The following is a 21,155-nucleotide window of genomic DNA, read 5'->3' as shown; positions in this document are numbered from 1 at the left end:
CTAGCAGAGCTCGTCAAGGACTGGATGTCCATTGTGTTGGTTATTTTTTTTTTAAGTTGTGGGCATGCGATGACGCATTGATTCATTCATTTGATACCACGGTGGCATGCGCTTAGTCGGGTGTGTAAGAATCAATTATTGCCGGTTAGGAAACGGTGTTGATAGTTGCCCTTGCAGTTACTCGGAGGTGCTGGATTTAACCCAGTTGTTAAAAATCAAAAATCAATATGATGTGCAAGAGGGCCAAATTGTTACATGCCTGTTAAATGTAATCGGTTTCATTAATGATGTGTTTGCGAGGGGATAACACTCAAAAGCTCCGCACAGATCGATTCAATCCACAGCATATATTTAATCCACAGATGGATACAATCCGTTGACACGTCTTGTTCACAGCGTTCAGCCTGCAGAAGAGCCGGCTGCATCCGCTGATACCGGAGAACCCCAACTTCACTGTGCGGAGGAAGATGGAGCAGATGAAAGAGGAGATCAAACTCATCGAGCAGCTGAGGGAGGTGAGGCAACGGTCCCCCGTGTAGCCTCAACAAACTGTCGGGGAAAGTGCTGTTAGCGGGCACCTATGAACGCCGGCACGGCACACAAGGGGATGGGTGGCCAACACCACGCCCGGCCGCCTTTGTCTCCCCAGTGGCGGCGGTTTTACACACCCCACCAGGTACTCACTTGAGGCTGAGTCGACCCAAGGGGAGGAGGCCCAGGACCGGTTCAGATATATAATCGTCACTGGGGTTGGTCGTGAGCGGGAATCGAACTACACTACCGCTCCCCACAATCATGCCTGTCACTGGGCCAGCGAAAACACACATCCGCTAACAGACGCATTGTCGTACCCATGCACACCACATCTAAGACGTCTGCGAGAAATGTTTTTTGTTTTTTTTACGAGACCTTACAGTTGTTTGTTCGCATTAGCTCGGTAACGTTAGTGGGTGGATATCCTCGTTGCTTGCCGCGGTGCGGTTCGTGCCGGCGCCTTGCGTTGCGTTACTCGCTGCCCGTTGCCGTCGCGTCCCTGCCGCTCACGCCGTTGCGTGCCGGGGGGGGGGGGGGGGGGCGTGCGCGCGCCCCCCACGGTGCCGTGTGCGCAGAACATCGAGTCGCGGCTGAACCGGTGCCTCCCTCTCGACATGGGCTCGGCGCTCATGGACGGGGTGATGCTGTGCAACCTCGCCAATCACGTCCGCCCACGCTCCGTGCCCATCATCTACGAGCCGTCCCCCGCCGTGGTGCGTGCCCCCCACCCCCACCCCCCCCCCCCACCCATCGACACCACCCCACCCCACTCCCACACCAGGGCCGCTCGACCGTATTTCCCGGTGGGTCTCGTGACGTCTAACCGGGCCAGGTGGCGGCTCCAGCGGTGAGAGCGAGAGCCGCTAGCCCAGGGGAGTCGGCAGCCCGCGGCCTCGGGGCCACAGTGCGGCTCTTTAAGGGCCGCTTCGTGACTTTATTTGTGACGGGCCCGTCGCCGTCTCGTGTCCGCACGCAGGCGCGTTGCGCGGCTCTTGAAATATTGGGTTTGGTACTGAGTTCGGAAAAGAAATTGCTCTTCTTGTTCGTTTGGTTTGCCGACCCCTGGGCTGGTCAATCGGAAGGCTTGCGAGGCCCTCAATGCTCCGAAACCAGCTGACGTCCAAGTGCCTGTTGTCATATTCTGATCGTCTCTCCGTGGCGTTTTTTTGTGCGTGTGTTTTTTTTGTAGCCGCAACTCTCCATGACCAAGTGCAGAAAAAACGTGGAGAGTTTCCTGAACGCCTGTAAAAGGATTGGCGTTCCCAAGGTAACGTTGCAAACGGGTGGCGGCCTTGAACGAAGCAGTGAGTTTACGGTCACGTTTTATACTCTCAGACCGTCGTCAAAGGCCCTAAGAAATACAAAGTCGCAGTTTATAAAAAAAAAACTCAACATGTGCCGCTGCTGTTGTGGGTAATACTACAATACGTCATTTGCTTTGGTGTCGCCACGTGAAAATTATGTTTTTAGTTCATCACTCTTGGAGCCAGCAGCGTTTGTTTTATGCCTGCAAACTCCGGACCAGTTTCGACCTTCTCAAGCCACGTCGGCAGTTTTGTCCTGGCAGATGCTGCCGCATTTTGAGATGTCGGCAACAGCGCGACATGGTGAAAGCATGATATCGTGGGTCAAGGGTAACAAAAGTGAGTGGGAGCAGTGTGAGGCTTACAATTTCATCCAGATGCATGCTCCTTCCCAGGTTGACTCGTTTTAGGCAACGAGGTAATCCATTGCCGTCATTGTTCTGCCCAAAAAGCAGGGACGGGCGTGACATTTCGTACGGCTTACTCGTGTTGATAAGCGCTTTGTTCAATGTGCCAAGCAGAGTCGTCCGCGTCAGCGCTAGCTCCTAATGCCACCGCGGCGTTTCGACACCGTCATTCGCCTAACGAGCTTCTACGAGGAGCGGCTTTGGCAGTCCCCGTCGCAAGCCGAGCGTTGCACATGTTACTAATAAATGTGTTTTTGTTTTTTTCTGTCTCGTCCCTGCCCCCCGCTCCCCCCACCCCATCTTTGCGACCCCGCTAAATTGAATTGAATGCCGAACTCATTCAATTGTCTTTTCCCTCGATGCATGATGTAAACCACCACCCCCGGGTGTCCCTTCCTTTCCGTTCGAGCCTGCGGTACTCCCTCCCCCTTTGTAATCCTCCCACGTCCTCCATTGATCTTTTGTTTCACCCAACTTTCCGAATCTCGTCGCTCCCTCCTCCCCCCCCCCCCACCCCTGCATGCCTCCCATCGTGCACTCCGGCTGCCCTGTGCCACCCGCACCCCCTCCTCCCCCCGCCCCCCCCCCCAACAACCCCCCGCACCGCCCCCCACCCCACCCCCCCCCACCGCGTGTGTGCAGTCGGCGCTGTGCTCGCCGTACGAGCTGACGCAGGGGAACCTGTCGGCCATACACGTGACCGTGTCGGCGCTGCTCGAGCAGGCCGAGCCGCGGCCGCTGGGCGCCGACGCGGACGCGGCCCTCGTGGCCATCCCTCTGATGGGCCGCCGGCCCGTGCACGAGCTTGTCGGCTTCTGTCTCTTCTACCTCCTCGCCATGCTGATGCTGCTCTACGCGCTGCACGGGGTCTCCCTGTTCTAGCGCCGATACGTCCGCTCGCGCGCGTCGGGGTGCTCGGCGCGGTCGGAGGTCCCCGTGCCCCCCCCCGCTCTTGAGGGGTCCCACGAGAGGCAGGCCCAGGGCCATCGTCACTACGGAGACGACCCCGACTGCTGCCCACGGAGAGGCCGCGGGGCAGCCAATCGTGCGCCGGCATATATACGCGGTCGTCAACGCTACGCTCCGCGAGCAAAACCACCCAATGACACGCTCCGTTGCAGCCCCCGTGACTCTGCCGCTTTGGCGAACGCTCGCGCGTGATTGGCTGCGCTCGCCACCCCCCACCCCCCCCCACTCGATGCGCTACCGGCTCCAGCCGTGCGGGCCGAGTGGGTTCCTCGCGTTCTGATCCCCCAGGGCTTTTCCCCCTCCCGTCATTGTGCTCATATCTCTGTGTCGCTGCCCTCCTCCTCGTCCATTCATCCTCCTCCTCCTCCTCTACTTGTTGGTCGTCTTCTGCCAAAGTTTTCTAAACGCATCGCACAATAAATGATGCCCATATTTATTTATAGACAAGCATGGTGTACATGTTATAAAGTGCTTTGTGTAATTTCCCATCACCGTAAACATCGTATTTAATATCGTGTACAGTAATGTTTCCCACCCCCACCCCTTTCACTTTGTTTATTCCATTCAAGTTGTATTGTTGTTTTTGTTACATTATTTATAGTTTAATATAATCGTATGCCAAGGATGCATTACACACGCTATTTTGTTCTGCTTTTGTACAGTGACTCACCGTTTTGTTTCGGCTTCACAGTCTTTATTTAAAGTTAACACACTACTAATTTCACTTGGCATGACACCTCCTGTCTGACTTTGGGTTCCCATCATCCCCCCTCCCCATGTCCACTCGCGTGCCCTCGTGTCCTCCAAGCTTCCTCGTGTCGCTCCCCTTGTCGTTCTCCCACGTGTCCCCACATGCGGTGTCTTATTCCATTTCCGCCCTCCGCACCAACCCCCCCTTCCGCGTACCGCCTTAATGAAGCGTCTGACACCCCTGGTTCCTCCCGTTTCCCCGCTGTCCACCCGTCGTTGCGTGCACATAGCCATTCCAAGCTTTGCACTTGCCATTTACGATTAATCAAAAAACAATGACGAGGACTCACAAAGCAGAGCAAAGAGACAAAATGAGCGAAAGCTGACCCGACTTTCGCCGAAAAGCGGACGCTTCTCCTGCGTGGCTGCCCCAAGTGGTGGGGAGGAGGGGGGGGGGGGGGTGCTTTCACATTCCCCCTCTCGCTTTGCTTTTGGCGGACGTTCACAACGGCTCCGGCGGACGAGACGGCGTGTTCACGGCCAGAGCCGTGCCTTCCTCGCCGCTGGCGCCTCACCCCCTTGCCTGTTTGTAACCCCGAGCGGTCGACCTCCGTTAGGACACAGAGCCCAACTTTTGACGTCTTATCTTCGTACGTGCTGTACGTTGCGTTGAACTTCTTTCGCACCGGACGTAGCCGGCCGTGCTAATCGGAGGTGCGGGGGGTGGGGCGGAAGGACAACAAGCTGAACACAAAAACCAGTTCTGAAGAAATTCGTTTTCAGGCTAGATTTAAAAGTGATGGTCCGATGTGTTTTTTCTTAGTTCACTAAAGGCTCGCCCGTGCCTACTTAAATGTTAACTCTCGCACTAGTTATTGTTTTTTTAAAGCACTACTACAGTAGAATTCTGCAGCCATAGTTGTGAAACAATCTCAGTGGAACTCCGCCATGCCTCCTTGTGTGCCAAAAAAAACCTCGCACGCTCTCACAGTGGCTTCCTTCCACGGCTGCTAACCCACTTTTCACGGGCTTTGACCTCGGGGGAGGTCAAATCCTGAGCGCGGATTTCTCAATCGGAACGCAGCAAGCCGGGGGGCCGTACTTTCTCCCCGGTGAGTGGTACCTCCATTCAGCGCTTTCCGGAAAAGTTCGACCGCGCGACGAGCTGCGGGGAACGCTCGTCGCTCGCGGCCACAGCGGCTTCCAGCAGCAGCAGCGCTAAGCGCGCCCTCCGCGTTCATGAAGTCGTGCCCCAGGGTAAATTCGGGGGACTTGGTTAACGCGCAACTCACCGCATGGCTTCTCCTTTCCGTAAGAGAAGCCGAGCAGCGAGTCCTGGGCTGTGTGAGACTCGGCGGCGTCGCGCGACCTTGGCGAAGTGCTGGTTACAGGTTGGCTTCGGAGCGGTTCTGCTAACTTTAAATGCTCTGGTTGTCGGGAGTAAACAAAACAAAGAAAACCCGCTAAGAGTGCCCGAGCGGTCGGTCTGGAAGCGACCGCGCGTGAGGCGTCACTGCAAACGCCTCTTCTTGCTGCTGTGGCCCTACTGCGGTCGGCTGATCCGCTGTTTCTATATGCAACGTGCTCCTCTTCACACCTTAACGCGGATATGAATGTAGGGCACCTTGAAGAGGCCCTCTCTTGATGTCCACCGTGCAATTGACGTACATTTTCCCAACGGAGGGGGGCGGGCGGGGGGGGGGGGTTCGGGCAAGGTTTCCCGACCGCTTGTGAAGATTGGATGTTGCTCGCGATGTAACGCCGCGCAAAGTGGAAAGTGTGACGCTGGTGCGTGGGTGTCTGTTGGTGCGACGGGAGCCGTCGATGCATTAAGCCGTCGTCCCCACCCCCCTCCCGAGTCCTGACTGAGCCGGTGGCCGTTGTTTTGAACCCAGAAACCCTTTGTGCAGAGATCAAAAGTGGGAAGTGTTGCAATGTCAGCGAAATACAATCGCGTGCGGCGCAGCGGAGAGCGATCCGGCCGCGCCGACGCTCTGAGATCGCTTTCACGCGCGCCCTGAAAATGATGCCTTTTCCTGCTGCACTGCTTGAGTGTTGCTTTGCTTTGGGACGCTTGAGACCGCGACTAACAGAACGGAGAGGGACCTGCGTTTTCAAACGATCGCCTTTCCCTCCCGCCCAACCCCGACGGACGGCCGCCATGGTGGTGCTGCCCGATACGCCGAAGCAGCGGCTCGGAGCTGACCCTGCCGAGGGCGCGTGGCCGTTCGTACGTATGTGTGTATGTTGAACTTCTTTCGCACCGTACGTAGCCCACCGTGCTAATCGGAGGTGCGGGGGGAAAAGGACAATAAACTAAGCACAATATGCAGTTCTAAAGATTAACGTTTTCGATCTAGACGATTTAAAAGTGCATAGCTCCAGTGGCTTTCTAATATCGGAAGGAAGAGCGTTCCAGACGGCCGGAGAAGCGCAGCTGAAAGGGCGCAAATGCGGTGACCGTCTTTGTTCGATAGCCAAAAGCCGTAAGTAGAGCCCCTCCGACCCTATGCGACCCCTTCCGATCGCTGCACTGACACCCACAGTGGTGCATGGCTCGCTGTGATCACCCCGTGTAGCCACTACATCGCTCCTGGGGTCCACTGCGACACCACGCTCCCCTTTCGCGGCCATTAAAACACAGGTCGATCCTTGCGCCCGCTGCGCTTTGTCCGATCACGTGGCTCGGCCAAACTAACCTTCGGCGTGCGTGCGTGCATGCGCGCTCTGGCACAAGTGCAGTAATATTTCTCCCGATTTTTTTTGTTGTTCATTCTAATTGTCATTTACTATAAATAGTGCAAACGAGGTTCCACTGGCCGGGGGAATTGTGCTCCGAAGTTGGCGCTTCGATGCGTTTGTTTTACGGGAAGAGCATTCGAAGGGCGCGCTGAAGCACGTCGCTTTCGCTGCCTCGCGCCACGCCTTCGACGCCCGCGCGGCAAAAAAAAAAGACCGCTTGCGTTGCCGCCGTGCGAACACCAAAACCGAACGGTGAACAACAACGGAGAGTGAAAAGTGCGCTCACAGACGGGCGAGGTAGCAATGTAAAACGTTGTGGGGAAAAAAAACGCCAACCGGACCTTCACCTTGCCCCCGAGCCCAAATCAAACCAGCCTACCAAATTCTAGCCCTTGTATAACCAATATCCGTAACTCCATCTTTGGCACAACGTTTTGTTCACTGTCGATGTACGGTGTTATCACGAGCATAATTCTGCCCGTGGAGCCACCTGTTTGCCGGTCGCCGTGATTAAAAGCATGTTCCTCACTCGTTAACATGGCCCCGTGTCCGTGATGCCCCCTCCTCCTCCCGATCTCTCCCTGCATGTGACCGCCCCTCCATCACGCCCAGGAGCGCCTCTGCCTCCCGCATGACATTCTGGAAGAGAAGGGCCTGGCCAAGGTGGGCCTCACGGTGCAGACCCTGCTGGAGATGGCCCACGCTCGCTAGCTCCCCCACGCCCCCCGGTGTCAGGCAACGCGGTGGCCAAACTCCAGCAGAGGAGAGGTCCTCCCGTGGAGTCGACCCGTCATCCGGTCCGCCCGTGCGATGCTCACCTCGCGGTGTGAGGGCATGAGAGAAGGGCCGTCGGCCAGGACGATGGGCGGCTTTCTCGGCCGTGATCCTCCCCGTGCCTGCGGGTTCACCTGTCATCCCATTCTCTGCACGAGTCGCCTTGTTTCCATCGTCTTGTCTGGCCCCCTCGTGCCCTCTCCCGTCGCTTGTCTCGGGGAGTCTTTCCTTGTCGGTGCCCTCCTCCCCGCGCCCGCCTTCTCGAGCCCACGGAGCGGCCTCGAACAACACGCGCGTGACTTTCCTCTTGAGTGCCGTGTCGTGTCACAGCACAGATTTCGTCGATTGATTTTCACACTTGCAGGCACGAGCAGTTATTTCCGTGTGCATTATTTTAATCAAAACTGCTCCTGCTCTGCTTCGCACCCAAGGCGGGATTTTTTTGTTGTTGTTGTTGCAAGGACGCTTGCTCGTGGATTTAGGAAAACACACGTGCGTGTGTGTATTCGTGTGTGGTTTGTGTACCTAGCAGCAGTCACGGTGGAGTCGGAGCGGTAAATGTGTCCGCTATGCAAGTACGCCGTGCTTTGTGTGCGCTGTTCACAACAGTCGTCGTGTCACGTATTTCACCGTCATTTCAAACATTCCACCTCCTCGCTCTCCTTCCCTTTTCATAAACACATTTTCCATCTCCATCCCAAATCGAGCTGAATCTAATCTATAAGATGTAACAACGAGTCTGACAGTGTGTCTATTGCTTCTCATGATATATATTTTGTATGTTTCGCTGTGCTCACGTTAAGAGCAAATCTGTAAGTGATAAGTAATGCAGATCTTGTATCAGATGTTAGTGCTCAAGGGTTTTTTTTAATATAATCCCAATAGGCCCTTTCGTCGGAGACGGGCCTACCGCATTGTTTGGCTGTCGAGAAGAGTCCCCCCCCCCCTTAAAGCACACACGTGGTTAAAAAGAAGTATTTCCCACCGCATGCCAAGTCGTGGCGCGAATTATCAAATCTCATGGCACAAAACACAAAAAATCCCAACTGTGTGAAGGCGTCTGCAGGAACCGAGTGGAGGGAACTTTTGGTGTCCATTTTGGGATCTTTTTTCCCCATCGCAGAGATAATCGTCGTCCCTTGGGGGGGTAAATCTGTCGTACTTTCGGTTTTCGTCAATCGACAGTAACAATATCAGCACGTCCTGTTTCCGAGTTCATTTTTGTTGTTTGTGCGTGACAGTGGCTGGTTTGAAACGTTTTGTTTTAAATGTATTTCCAACGGATAGACTCAACCTGATGTTTTACTCGAAATCGCCAACAAACACCAAATACGTTTTGATTTAAGGTTTTCGTGACTGCAGGGATTCATATTCTTGGTTCTTTCGGTGTTCACACCTGATGATGATTGCTTGTGTTGCAGTCGAAACGTCGTGAGAATTGTATTGTTTCATATTTTTATTATTTTATGGTTTCGCTTCTACGTGACTTTACCAAAAGAACCAAGAATATAAACACCAAATAGTTGGTGTTCTCGCATACAGCCACGGCAAAAGGCGCTTTTGTTGGGCGGTACAGATGTCCACTTGGGCCGATAAGACACCATCAGTGTGAGTGTAGGGGGGGAGGTGTTGACGGCACGATGTGTTTTCACATTCGTGCGTTGTCGGGGAGGCCACACGTCAGGGGCCGCAACTAAAGGCCACCAGGGGCCCGCCAGTCGCCCACCAGTTTCCTGCATGGCCTTGCAATGAAGAGCCATGCTGTCTTTGGATGATCGTTTCTAATCGACCTTGCCGCTCGTTTGGGCACAGTCTGTGTCGTGCACTATGGGCCGAACCCCCCCCTCCTCCCCACCCGGACTTATTAGAATTCCGCTGACACTTTCTGACGTTCACTGCAGCTCCCACCTGATGAGCGGGCACGCGTTGTGGGTGGACTGGTAGAAGGAGGGGGCGGGGTGGGACATGACTGGCACGCGAGGCCTACATCTGGCTATCCGGACTAACCGGGACACGGGGGAGGCAGTTGTCCAAGGGCCGCGTCCCCACAGGCCCAGCTGTGAGACGCTGTGGAGGGCGGGGGGGGGTACGTGAGATCGGCCTCCACTTAGTTGGTGTAGGCCAGTGGTTCTTAACGTCTTAACCAGAGGGTGCGAGATGCCCTTTCTGGGAGGGTGCGAGTCATGGCCAGATTTTTTTGTTTAGAAGGTAAATCATCCAAACACATTAAGCACGGGCAAGTTAAGTACAACTTACTGTGTCACATGAAACCTACGCAGTAACGTATATTTTGTTTTTACGATTGAGATCCAAAGGAGTGCAAGGTTAAGAACCGTATGAGCAACTGCGCGTTCTGCGAATTCGCTAATTCTCCTGCGCTGTCCCCCACAGTTTGGAACTCCCTACCCCAGCCAAACCTCCCTGCCCCCTGTTCAAGGATCTTCCTTGTTTTGCCTCTGCCCACGACTGCTTATCTACGTAATAAATATCCACAACGGTTTTTTTTTGTAGTCTTGATAAGCAGCCGGTGATTTAATTCCAAATTATATCGCTCCCTGTGCTTCCCCATCCTCGCCCTAAATAAGAGCACGTGCTGATCGTGTATATAGGCACCACACTGAGTTGGAACTACACGTTCAGTGGCGACTTTACCTCGCATAGCCCAGGGCCGTTCCTCTTGAATTTCCTTATTTCAGTCAGGGGCTTGTGTACTTTTTATTTATTTGACAATGTTGCATTAGCCGATAATTTTAAATGAAGTGTTTGGTCTTTAGCCACAGTAATGATTTTATTCCGACTGGGAATTTTGAACTAGGAGCGGGGGTGTTCGGTTTGTGTAAAATTTCCAATTTTATTTTAGTTTTGCACAATTATCGACCTGCAGTTGCTTTTAATTCCACGGAATTTACCGTACACCGAGTAGCGGAATTCCAAATGTTGGGTCTCGATGTAAAATTACGTTCGAAAACGTTCATACCATGTTTGTGAATATCGTTTTGTTTTATGAGCAAAAAAGACGCTTACCCACTTTAGCACAACTTTAAATGTTCCGCAGGTGGCTCACCTTGTGGGCCCAGAGTCATCTGCTCTGTTGAACATTAGTGTTCAGTGACAAGATCATGAGTGCATGGCTCTGGTTAAGAGATTATTGTTTTTTAATATAATGACGGAAGGTGTTAAAAGGTATCCCCCCGTGTTAAAGAGACGTTATTCCCCAGTAATTCCTCCCAATTGATATAATGCCTTACCCAGTGCAGTTCCACCAATGCTACATTTTGACCAAAGCTTGTCCATCCGTTCACTTGGGTTTCATAGCTGGTGGTTGGTGGTTCCCAACCAGTTGGGCCGTGGGCCACGCATGCTCGTTTGGTCAAGGCCGTGGGAAGAGTTTCGTGACATTTCTTGCAGAATCTACGATTCGGTCGTTTTAATCGAAAAGGGGCGCAAAATAAGTTGGTACCCGGGTCAGGAGAGTTTGGGAACCACCTGCCCATAGATTGTACTATACAATGTGTTCCGTTATGTGTGTGTGTATATCGTCTAGCCGACATAATTCGTTAAAGCAATTGTCATCGGATGCATTTCTTGCATTCTTCCCCCCCACCCCACCAACTTCTTCATTGCTTAATTTATCGTGAAGCAGTTTAAAAACAAACAAAAAAGTGCCTACAGCATATGCAATGTGTTTCTGGGAGCTTCTAGCCCTCGGCACTGCTGCGCTTGGGGAGCCGTCCGTCGGCAGTGCGCGAAGGGCCACGGCGTCGCTAACTCCACGTTTGGGTTTCACCGCGGTCGATGACCCCCCCCCCCACATCACCCCACCCCCCCACATCACCCCCCCACATCCCTTCCACCCCCCCATGTCCCCTCCCCACCCCTTCCCGGCTTTCGAGTCCTCAATCCGCCAACGCTCGACGCTACGCGTTTACAAGTATACTCGACTCCCGTTAGAAAGTGTTGGATAAATTGAGCAGGTATGCTTTTGCCTATGCGTACGGTGCATTTTTTTGTGTTCCAAAAAAACGTGTGTGGATCGTGTCGTATATTTAAGGCAATTACGCTTATCATACGCCGCATGGGTTAAACACCACGCAAGGAGCACTTAATGTATGTGTGTACGGACGTTGAACTTTATTTCGCACCGTACATAGCCAACCGTGCTAATCGGTGGTGCGGGAGGTAAGGACGGCAAATTAAACACGATTAAAGCAGTTCGAAGAAAACGAGATTTCAATCTAGATTTAAAAGTGCGTAGCTCCCAGTGTATTCCTACTATCGGAGGGAAGAGCGTTCCAGACGGCCGCAGTAGCGCGTCTGAAAGAGCGCGATGCAGTCAGTGACCGTCTTTGTTCGATGGATAGCCAAAAAAATTCCCACGCTGAGACCGTAACTGTGGTGTGGTCACTGACAAAGCCCAGAGGCTAAGGGGTCAATGCCATCATCAGCCTCTAATAAAAACGACGGGTGACCAGTGTGCGCACAACCAGCCATGCCCATTTGGAAGTCTGCATGTTTGATTGACTTCCATCACCAGAGGCGAAGGTAGCCAGCCGTGCATTGTCGGTGGGCACAGCGACACGGGTAGCCACACACAGTGGCTACTGAGCGATGCCGGCAACAAGCGCGCAGCCGTGGTGACCTCGTGCACTTCCACAAAGTGCACCCAAATGCATGGACGCAGGCGTGACCACTCGCGGGAGATTGCGGATTTGTTGTGTAGACAGCCTTGCCCCTCCGAGCGATCTCGCATGGTTTAACAAAACCTAATTTCACTTTAAATACAAGTTATAACGAGAGTGTTAGGAAATTATTAATATATACAATTATTGGGGTAGACTCGTGGTGCGGTGTTAGATCTATTTCCACTTCCTGCTAACATCGGCGGGGAGCGATATCTGAACCGGTTCGAATCTCAGGAGCAAAGTAAAGTTGAACCTGGATGGGGGGTGGCCACCAACAAGGTGTTATAGGTTGTGGGTGTACATTGTCAGGAGAGTGCAGTGTAGCAAAATCTTCTGTACTGTAATGCTATGCTGGAATACTGACCAGCGTGGTGAAGTATGGTCCAACCACACCCACGGCATGGAAAGGCCTTCATTCAACAGTGGATTATCGAGGGGCTGTAAATTCAATCAAAACCATACATATAATTACCGAAACGAGCAATTATCAATAACTTAAATTATAAATTAGGTTCTGTAAAGCCAAGTGACAACAGTTTATTCTATTCTTATCGATATTAAATCAATTTACACCACGTACAAAAAAAAGCCTTTATTATAACTGAATGCAGTAATTTACAGTGCAGTGTGTTTGTGCAAGCATGGTCCAGTGGCCAAGTTCCATAAACGCCGTCCTTCCTTAAATGACGCATGGGCATCGAATATCCTCGCCATGCGCATTCGGCACAGGTGCGGGCATGCGAGAGGCGTTCGTCTGCATTGGGCATGTAATGATTCACTCAAAAAAATTAATATATAAAAATGGTCGTTATTCGATGTATTTTAAATGTTTGCAATTTTACGATATTTTTGTTTTATATTTCTCGGGGTTTTTTTGCCGTCTAGGGTGTGTGAAGTTTTGTTCAGGCCATTAGTCGAAATGCGCCGGCGTGTCATTTTCGTAAAATTCGAATAATATATTAAATTATCGTAGGCACAGTTTGATTAATCTCTCAATGTATTCATCGGTGCGCCATTACATGCCTAATCAGCCGGTAAGAAGTGTGAGCCTAAAACTTTCCACAAATCTAAAAGCAATTACATGACACACGCTTTGATATTTCCTAAGCGGAAGTTATTTCAATTCGTTATTCGCAAACATGCCTACGGCTCTGCACCCTATACTCGACCAGTGGTGACGCTGCACATGATACTTCGGGTGTCCCTTGTGAATGTACCATCTCGTGTATTTGCGTGCTTGGTGTGATTATAATGAGTACGCGGATCTCTGTGCCCCCTGATCCGGCTATTGCGGATAGCGGATTGAGCCAGCACGTTGCCCAGTGCTTCGGAGGAACACGGCATTCATGGATTAATGACTCCATTCACCTTTCTCCGCGTTCATCGACCTGCTTCTGATAATGTACCACAGTACAGCCCACCGCGTTGTAAATATGTACATTGTTATGAACAGCAGACCCACTCCAGCTGTTTTAACTTGAATAAAACAAAAATGTTCTTTATTTGTCTGCTGTCATGCTTGAAATTGTATCTTGCGTTATAATTGTAATTCACTTATGCGGTAAAGCCACCTCAGGTCGTTATGGCTCTTTCAGGATGGTCTTGCATTGGGTTTTCATTTGAAGATGTTTCACGTTGATGATGAGTTTATACACGTGTGAGAACCCACACGCACGCGAAGGGGGAATCACTACATCTCCGTACAGATGGAAACAGATGACGATTAGTCCACTTGCTGTACTGCCTTCTCCTGGCAAGCCAGGGTATGGCACCTCGATGCCTACGGGAAAGGAGTTTCACAACAACATTTGTGCGGTGATCCACCAACCGTCGCCTCCACTGCTGGATTACAGGGATGCTATACAACCTCCCGTGCAGGGTGTCTTGGAATCTGAGCACTGTAAGATTTCGAATGTACTTAACCAGCTAGGGCCGAATGAGCTCTATATGGTCTTTGGGCCTTTTCAGAAGCGACCTGGCCACAAATGATAGCTCAACCAAGTGGCTTATCTGTAAATTGATAGCAGCCAAATACTCTAAAGATTGGTGGAGCGGTGGCACATTGCTTAGACTCTACTTCACTATAAACCCAGCCTCGCGAGTTCGATTTCTGCCCACGGCTGACATCATTCGCGAGTGATACTTGAGCCGATACTGGGATTCCCGCGTCCATCAACCTCAACCGGCGTGGTGAAGTATGGTCAAACACCCACGCGTCTGGGCCAGCACTGGGTGACTAATCGACCCGATTGTTGCCACGGCGGCAGTCGGAGGAATTAAATCTGTAAAGTTGCAATTCGGTGAGCATATGCAAATAAAAGGTTAAGAAAAAAATAACAGTAATAGTATTTCCACCGCTATCCTTGTGGTGTGATGGTTATCACATGGGATTGTATTGCAGTTTACTGGTTCGACCTCTTGGCTGGTAACTAACCTCAACGCTGCTGGTGGTGCCACGGCGGTGAGATGTTAACTAGCTCGCCTGGTTACGCAGGAGGTCGTGGGTTCCATCCCGGGTTTTTTAGTTTTTTTCCCCTCCACATTTAGAATCAACGTGCGGTCAGAGCAATTGTTCTTGACATTTACTGCAGCCTTGGTTCTCAATTGTCAACAAAATTATAATGTAAATAAATACATAGGGGTTTGATGAAACAAAGTAGTTGTACTTGCGTGCCCGTGCTTAAGGGGCCGTCCATAAATGACGTCACGCACCTGGGGGGGGGGTGAGAAATGTGACGTCACATAAAAATGCGCAACTTTAAATAAATATAGACAGCACGTTCTACTTAATTAAATAGACTTTTTTTAATAAATGTATTCTCCTACAACATCAGAGTGCAGCGGCAGATTAAATACGCACTACAATGACAATAGTTTAAAGCGATTTGAAACATGTTTTATTTTGGGGGGGGGGGGGGGGGGGCAGAGATTTGTGACGTCATATTTGAGGTGGGAGTCTGACTTTTGTGACGCCGTGTGACGAGAGGGGGGGGGTCAAAAATCGTCCAAAATCGCGTGACGTCATTTATGGACGGCCCCTAAGTTCTAAGTTGTGTTTCGGTGATTTACTTTCTAAAACAATCTGGCCACGTCTCGCACCCACAGAAAGGGCATCTCGCATTTTTAGGGAGTGCGTGCATCCCAGGTTAAGAATAACCACGTGTTTAGAGTATTTAGCCGCAATACATTTCCACACGATAAGCCACTTTCGTTGAGCTATCATTTGTGACCAGGTCGCTTCTGAAAAAGAAATATTTATTCACAGTTCAGTGGGCCCTTACCTGGTAAAATAAAATAAAAATTGTATTTTATGTCCACCCAACAGCAGTGGCAGTGCGTTCACCAAAGTTCTACTTTGCTAGTGGTGGGGTAAAGTGTGGGTGATTACCACCTCTTCCAAGACGCACTGGGGGTGGTATTTGTGGGCAGGCACCTCGCAGGCGGCACAGACGCCTCGCCGTGACCGCCTCGGTGACGTCACGCCCGCGCAAGGACCCTTTCCGCCATCGCTCCCGCACTCGAACGGAGGCTTCCCATCGCCGCTCCGAGGTGAGCCTCACCCCGCCGCGGCCTCTCCCGCGGCTCTCCCCGCTCGCCTCCGACGCCGAGAGCGGCGCGCGACGGTCGCCGACGCCTTGACGATCGTCGGCGCGGTCGACTCGAGGTCGGATGGCTGCGCGTTGACCGCGATTGAGAATGGATTGGAGTCGGCGGTGTTGACGCGCTTCTCTAACCACCTCCCCCCCTCTCTCGTGTTCCACCACCCCCGTTAGGTATCGAGAGAAATACAGCGCCGCGATGTCTGGCAGGTACGGTCTCTCCTACTCCATTCACCATTTTACCCGCGTTATGTTTGTTTGTGCGTGTTCGTAAATCGCTTCGCTCGATCGGTGGCGGTACGCCGGCGGGCGTGCGTGCGTGCGCCGTGTTGGCGCTGCTAGGCGAAGCCTGGGCTCGATAGGCCGCGTCCACGTGTGATTTTTCTTTTTTAAAAACCCCGTACCATAAAAACAAAAACGTGACACGTTTTAATCGTTCAATTTATTTAGCGGCAATTAAAGGACGCGCGCCTGTTTGCCCCGTGGCCAAGTCGGTATCTGAAGATGAGGCCAAGGGGGGGTCGTTGATTCCGGATGCTGGGTGGAACTCACCAACCCCGGTGTTCGGAGGTTTCGGGGCCGCACGGCAGCAGGCGGCAACCGCAGCGAACGTCCCCCACGCGCTAAGCCGCCCGCGGCTCACGCGCGTAACACGCTCTGCCCGCCTTCTGAACAGAGCCGCGTTGAGCGAGCGGTGTGGTCTGATCACCCCACTACCCGCCGCGACCCGAAAGGCGTGGGGAGGGCCCTCGTCCTAACAGCGGATTGACAAAAAAACACATTAGCTGCGCGTTTCTGTTGTATTGTTGTCGAATGGTGGTTGTTAGGCATGGAGTTTGGCGCCTCCTGAGCAGTGCAAACATACGTGCGTTTCACATTGCCGGCCCGATGTAATACGCTTACGTGCCCCCGTCATAGTAATATGGAGTTTCACCCGATGGCGAGAGCTATAAATATCTAGCAGGCGCGACTGTAGGCAACGCTGCAGCTGTTAAATATCTTGCAACATATTGATAAACTTAGACCTAACCTCAGGCCCCGTTGTCCGTCTTAACTTTTACACGTGGGAAAACGTTGCCAGCGTAAAGGCAGTGCAGCCACATCCGTTGGCGTGTTCCTTGTGCCGGTAATTAACTATTAATCTTGATTTACTAGCAGTTTGGTCAATGCCACGGACACAGCGAGATTAGAGGTGCTGATTCCAGTGCAGACCTAGCTACGAGTAGGGAGGATAGCTCTGACGAAAGCTTCCCTGGACCCTACTCGCAACGCGAACTGGTGCACTGCTCTCTGCCCGACGATCCCAATGCATCGCAGCGTCTCGCGACGCCGATAGCGCAATCCTCATAAAACTGGTAGGAAAAATAACGAATTAGTAATCAACATTCTTGAAGAGGATTACTTGGGGGCCCCTGGTGTCTGTCGAACTTACGAGATTTTGAATACCATCATTCGCTTCGTGGAAAGTATAATTACAAAATGAGAGTATCGATAAATAAGAGTTTAATTACTAAATAAGTAATGCTGATGACACAGTGCTGTTGAAATTATGCACTCCCAGAAGGCCATTCAACCGATGGTTTGCGTAAGAAATACTTTAATGTGGAAAGAGGAATATGTGAAGACGAAGTATCTTGCTCATTACGGGTGCTTCCCGATTTACGACCGGGGGGTTCCGTTCTCAAGTCCCGTTCGTAAGATGTAACACAGTGCACTATATTTAAATGCACATACAGGCAGCGTTATTATATAATGTGTTAGAGTTCAACAAAAGAAGGGTGCATTGTTAAACTCATAAATAAGTCATATTGTACATTTGCGCGTGAAACTAAGTAGTTGCCGCGGTTCGTTGTTACAAGTCGGACGGTTAAGAAAATAAATATCTTTTGGAAGCTCGTTCCTAAGTCGAGCAGCCATAAGTTGGGCGGGCGGAGGGGGCGGGACCGGTCCTGTGTTTCGTGACGAGAGCCTACTGTGCTTCCCCTCCCCGGCTGCAGGTTGTGGTGCAAGGCCATCTTCACGGGCTACAAACGTGGCCTGCGAAACCAGCATGAGCACACCGCACTGCTCAAGATCGAGGGCGTGTACACACGCGGCGAGACGGGCTTCTACCTCGGCAAGCGCTGCGCCTACGTCTACAAGGCGCGCAAGTACGTGGCGGGAGCGCGTTTACGGCACAAACAAAAATACGGTTTTTTGGGGATTTGTGCAGCGTCTGTAGATGCAGCTGCATCTCGAGACCATGCAGCAACATAAATGGTCACATCGCAGGGAACCGCTAGAAACGGATCCGCTCCTACGCAGAATTGAGCCTGTTTAGTGCTTGGAGCACGGCACGGCAGGTGGTTACCGGTTGCGGAGTTACGTGGTGAGCGACGGGACAATGCACAAATGTGCATACAACAATGCACAAATGTGCATTGTTGTATTGTACTAGGCTCCCACATCTATTTATTCCAACCCTCACGCAATTTTGACCAGTCTGGTGAAGTATGGTCATGTAACCTCCTTGACCTGCACGGCAAAAGCAGGTCATCTACCCGTGGACTGACAAAAGTCTACGTGTACACCTGCATTTTATATAACATGGGTCAGTCATGGGTATACATTTCTTGAGCCTCGACTTAGGCAGGAATTGGGCAGCTGGAATGACTAGAACTGGCATTCCAGACTACAGGGACAGCAACAGAAAAGTCTCCAGCTCCCATTGCGCAGCAGCAGGTTGAGGGTATTGAGATAATGCCTTGATTACTGGAGTGGAGAGCATGTGGGAAGAAGTATAATGATAAGAGACAAATTAAGTAAGGACAGGTCCACGAAGTCGCGTAAAGACATGTGGGCGCTCTCGTAGTTGACTGAAGGCTAAATTCGGAGGTTGGTGAAAGAATCTTGCGCATTGGGGGGGGGGAGGGGTAATGTGGTCTCGTTTACAAGTGCTGCAAAAGTTCGAATTTTGGGGAGGTGTGTTGTTTCTTTGTCAGGGCAATTTCCAGTGGTCAAATCCGGGTCTCCTTGTTTCGAAGGGCCATCGCTAGCGAATGAGAATCTCGTCGTGCTGTGCGGGTCGTCTTGGTTAATTGAACAGACTTGAACACGCCAATCAGTACACGATGGTGAGGAGCAGAGAAGTACAATGCAGTGGTGCATTCTACTGACATGCCCACAGCATATCCAGAAACTTCTATCACCAAAAGTGTCATTGAGGGCTGTAGTGTAAGCTGTAGTTAATACAAGCTCCGATTCGAGAGGTTGGCTATGTACGGCGCGAAAGAAGTTCAGCATGCATACAAACAAGCTGTGTACACCTCGGTGTGTACATTCTCTCTTGCTTCAAACGGCACCAATGAGTGGTGCTTGCGCCTCAACCAAATTCACCTCAACGGAAGTTATGAAACCTTGAAAACAAGGAGCAAATGTTTAACGTGTGCTGAAGTGCTACTTGGTGTGGGATTATGGCATCTGAGAAGGCAAGCAGGTTTCAGCCTGTGTATAGAGTCCTTGGATCGCTGACCACCATGCACAAACAGGTTGTCATGTTTGCGGCCTACATTTGTGGGCCGCAGAAGCCAGTGCAGCAAAATCCGCTGTTGTGTTGTACTTCTCTGCTCCATAGTCTATGCTCCTCACCTTCCCCCTGCACTGATAAGCATGGTGAACTATTGACTCGTAACAGCCACGACCCTCATGGCATTTACCCAGCAGTCGGTCGACGATTTATCTTTCATCGAACTTTTTTTTGCACCATATGTAGCCAACCGTGCGCATCGGAGGTGCGGGGCAAGGGGCTGTACATTCATAATATAGGTTTTTGGGTTAGATCGCGTCATTTATAAATGTGTCGTAACCCTCCACCACCCGACACGGCCAATCAGCAAAAAAGTGTCACGTTGACAAAAGACAAATAGTTCACTTCTTTAGCCCACCGGTGTGTTGAGTGAATCCACAACATTTACAGTTTGAATACGACGTTTCGCTGGTAATTACATCCAGCATCATCGGGCAATTCGCCAGAATGGTAAAGCCCTCACTTGCTCCCGGTCTTAAATAGAGCAGCAGGGTGACGTCATCATTTAACTCATTTCAGGTGTAGTGATTTGAGGCGGAGGGGGGGGTATTGTAATTATATAATCGATTGGTAATCAGTCTGGTTATGATTAGTAATGAGTTGTAGATTAGTAATTAGTTGTAATGTGTGTTATTGTGATTATATGCTACGTTAGTAATCCGTTAATTAGTATGTGTTTCCCCTATAAGGAATTGTAATATGTATTATTTAATAATACGCTTCCATGCCGCACTAAGCCTGTAGCTGTCAGAGCTATTAAAGTTATTTCTATTCCTCTCAATTTCAATGGATTCTCTAATTAGTGTTTGCCAGTAATAATTACGTGTTAAACTGGGCTGTACATTGTTATAATCCGGTTATTCCATACAACCCACGTGACCTGGCTTTGGGAGGGTCGCTTGGCTGTGTTGTTATGGAGCGCTGCTTAACGTCGTGCTCGTCGCAGGAACACGCTGACGCCGGGAGGAAAGCCCAACAAGACGCGCGTCATCTGGGGCAAGGTGATGCGTTCCCACGGCAACAGCGGCGTGGTGCGCGCCAAGTTCCGCAAGAACCTGCCCGGCAAGGCCATGGGGCACCGCATCAGAGTGGTGAGCCACGGGGGGAAAACCGAGACTTCTGTCTCATTATAGTTTATGCCAAATTTTCTTGCCTCCATAAGGTCAAATGGTATGGGGGGTGGAGTGCTGCTTCGAGAGAAGGCCTGGTATGATTCAGCCTTCTTTGCAATTTGATTAATTGGTACGATTTGGGGCCGCGAATTTAAAATTACGATTTTTTTTTATTAAATGCCTCCAGTGGCTGCGGAAGTCGTGTGAATTCGTTACATGCAACTTAAAAAAAAAATCTAAATAATGTTTACATACACAAGCTGATGTATCGTTTGCAGCACGTTGACGGTTCTATGCACTCTTAAACACTAGAAAGGCACTCCAGAATAAATCCCCTGTGGGATCGCTTTGAGCCTTTTTTATTTTTTGGCTCGAATCAATTTAATCAGATCTCGCTGGTATGAAAGTGGAACACTGACGGAAAACCCACAGTAATGTCTAAAGTCAACTGCTGTACGATTTTGACACCTATGCAATGAGTGATGGACATCACGTGCATTCTTTGACATCGTTGTAAATAAATGCTTACTTTTGTGAAGTTACATTTTTATCATTGTGCTTGTGGCTCGACTATGGAAATGCTTTTTTATGACTTGTGATTTTTTTTCTTTTTCAGATGCTGTACCCATCACGAATCTAATTGTATGCGTTGCAAAGTTTAAATAAATAACAACTGTTGGGCTCTTTGCGTCTCGGCATTCTTTTTGTCATCCGTGAAACGCTCTTTTGACAGTTATTTTTTTTAACGTGCTTTTCTGCTATCGGTTTATATCGGTT

At 50.9% G+C, this 21,155-nt stretch overlaps 2 protein-coding genes across 6 annotated transcripts in view; both read left to right on the top strand.

The window, feature by feature from the left end:
- LOC116952570 (leucine-rich repeat and calponin homology domain-containing protein 2-like) overlaps positions 1 to 13,604 on the top strand; it is a 57,736-nt gene extending 44,132 nt beyond the window's left edge. For 2 of the 4 annotated variants that reach the window (XM_076074368.1, XM_076074367.1), the window contains 4 exons: positions 397 to 515; positions 1,110 to 1,247; positions 1,724 to 1,801; positions 7,259 to 13,604. In XM_076074368.1, the coding sequence (XP_075930483.1) occupies positions 397 to 515; positions 1,110 to 1,247; positions 1,724 to 1,801; positions 7,259 to 7,357 (434 nt within the window). In that variant the 3' untranslated portion in view covers positions 7,358 to 13,604. Of the gene's footprint in view, positions 1 to 396; positions 516 to 1,109; positions 1,248 to 1,723; positions 1,802 to 2,887 lie in introns of all 4 variants that reach the window. The other 2 variants (XM_032972035.2, XM_032972034.2) reach the window with 1 other exon arrangement.
- Positions 13,605 to 15,546: 1,942 nt separating this feature from the next.
- On the top strand, positions 15,547 to 21,062 carry RPL35A (ribosomal protein L35a). 2 transcript variants are annotated; one of them, XM_032971870.1, is made up of 5 exons: positions 15,547 to 15,651; positions 15,876 to 15,911; positions 17,699 to 17,851; positions 20,213 to 20,357; positions 20,995 to 21,062. In XM_032971870.1, the coding sequence occupies exons 2-5, from the start codon at positions 15,901 to 15,903 to the stop codon at positions 21,016 to 21,018; spliced, it is 333 nt and encodes a 110-aa protein (XP_032827761.1). In that variant the 5' UTR covers positions 15,547 to 15,651; positions 15,876 to 15,900; the 3' UTR covers positions 21,019 to 21,062. The 2 variants fall into 2 exon arrangements, with proteins under 2 accessions (XP_032827761.1, XP_075930481.1); XM_076074366.1 differs by lacking the exon at positions 15,547 to 15,651 and adding an exon at positions 15,742 to 15,766.
- The last annotated feature ends 93 nt before the right edge of the window (positions 21,063 to 21,155 follow it).

This window comes from Petromyzon marinus, chromosome 47, assembly GCF_048934315.1.
Source record: "Petromyzon marinus isolate PM22_M1 ecotype Great Lakes invasive population chromosome 47, UKy_Petmar_22M1.pri1.0, whole genome shotgun sequence".
Taxonomy (NCBI): Eukaryota; Metazoa; Chordata; class Hyperoartia; order Petromyzontiformes; family Petromyzontidae; genus Petromyzon; species Petromyzon marinus.
This window is presented reverse-complemented; position numbering and strand designations above follow the sequence as displayed.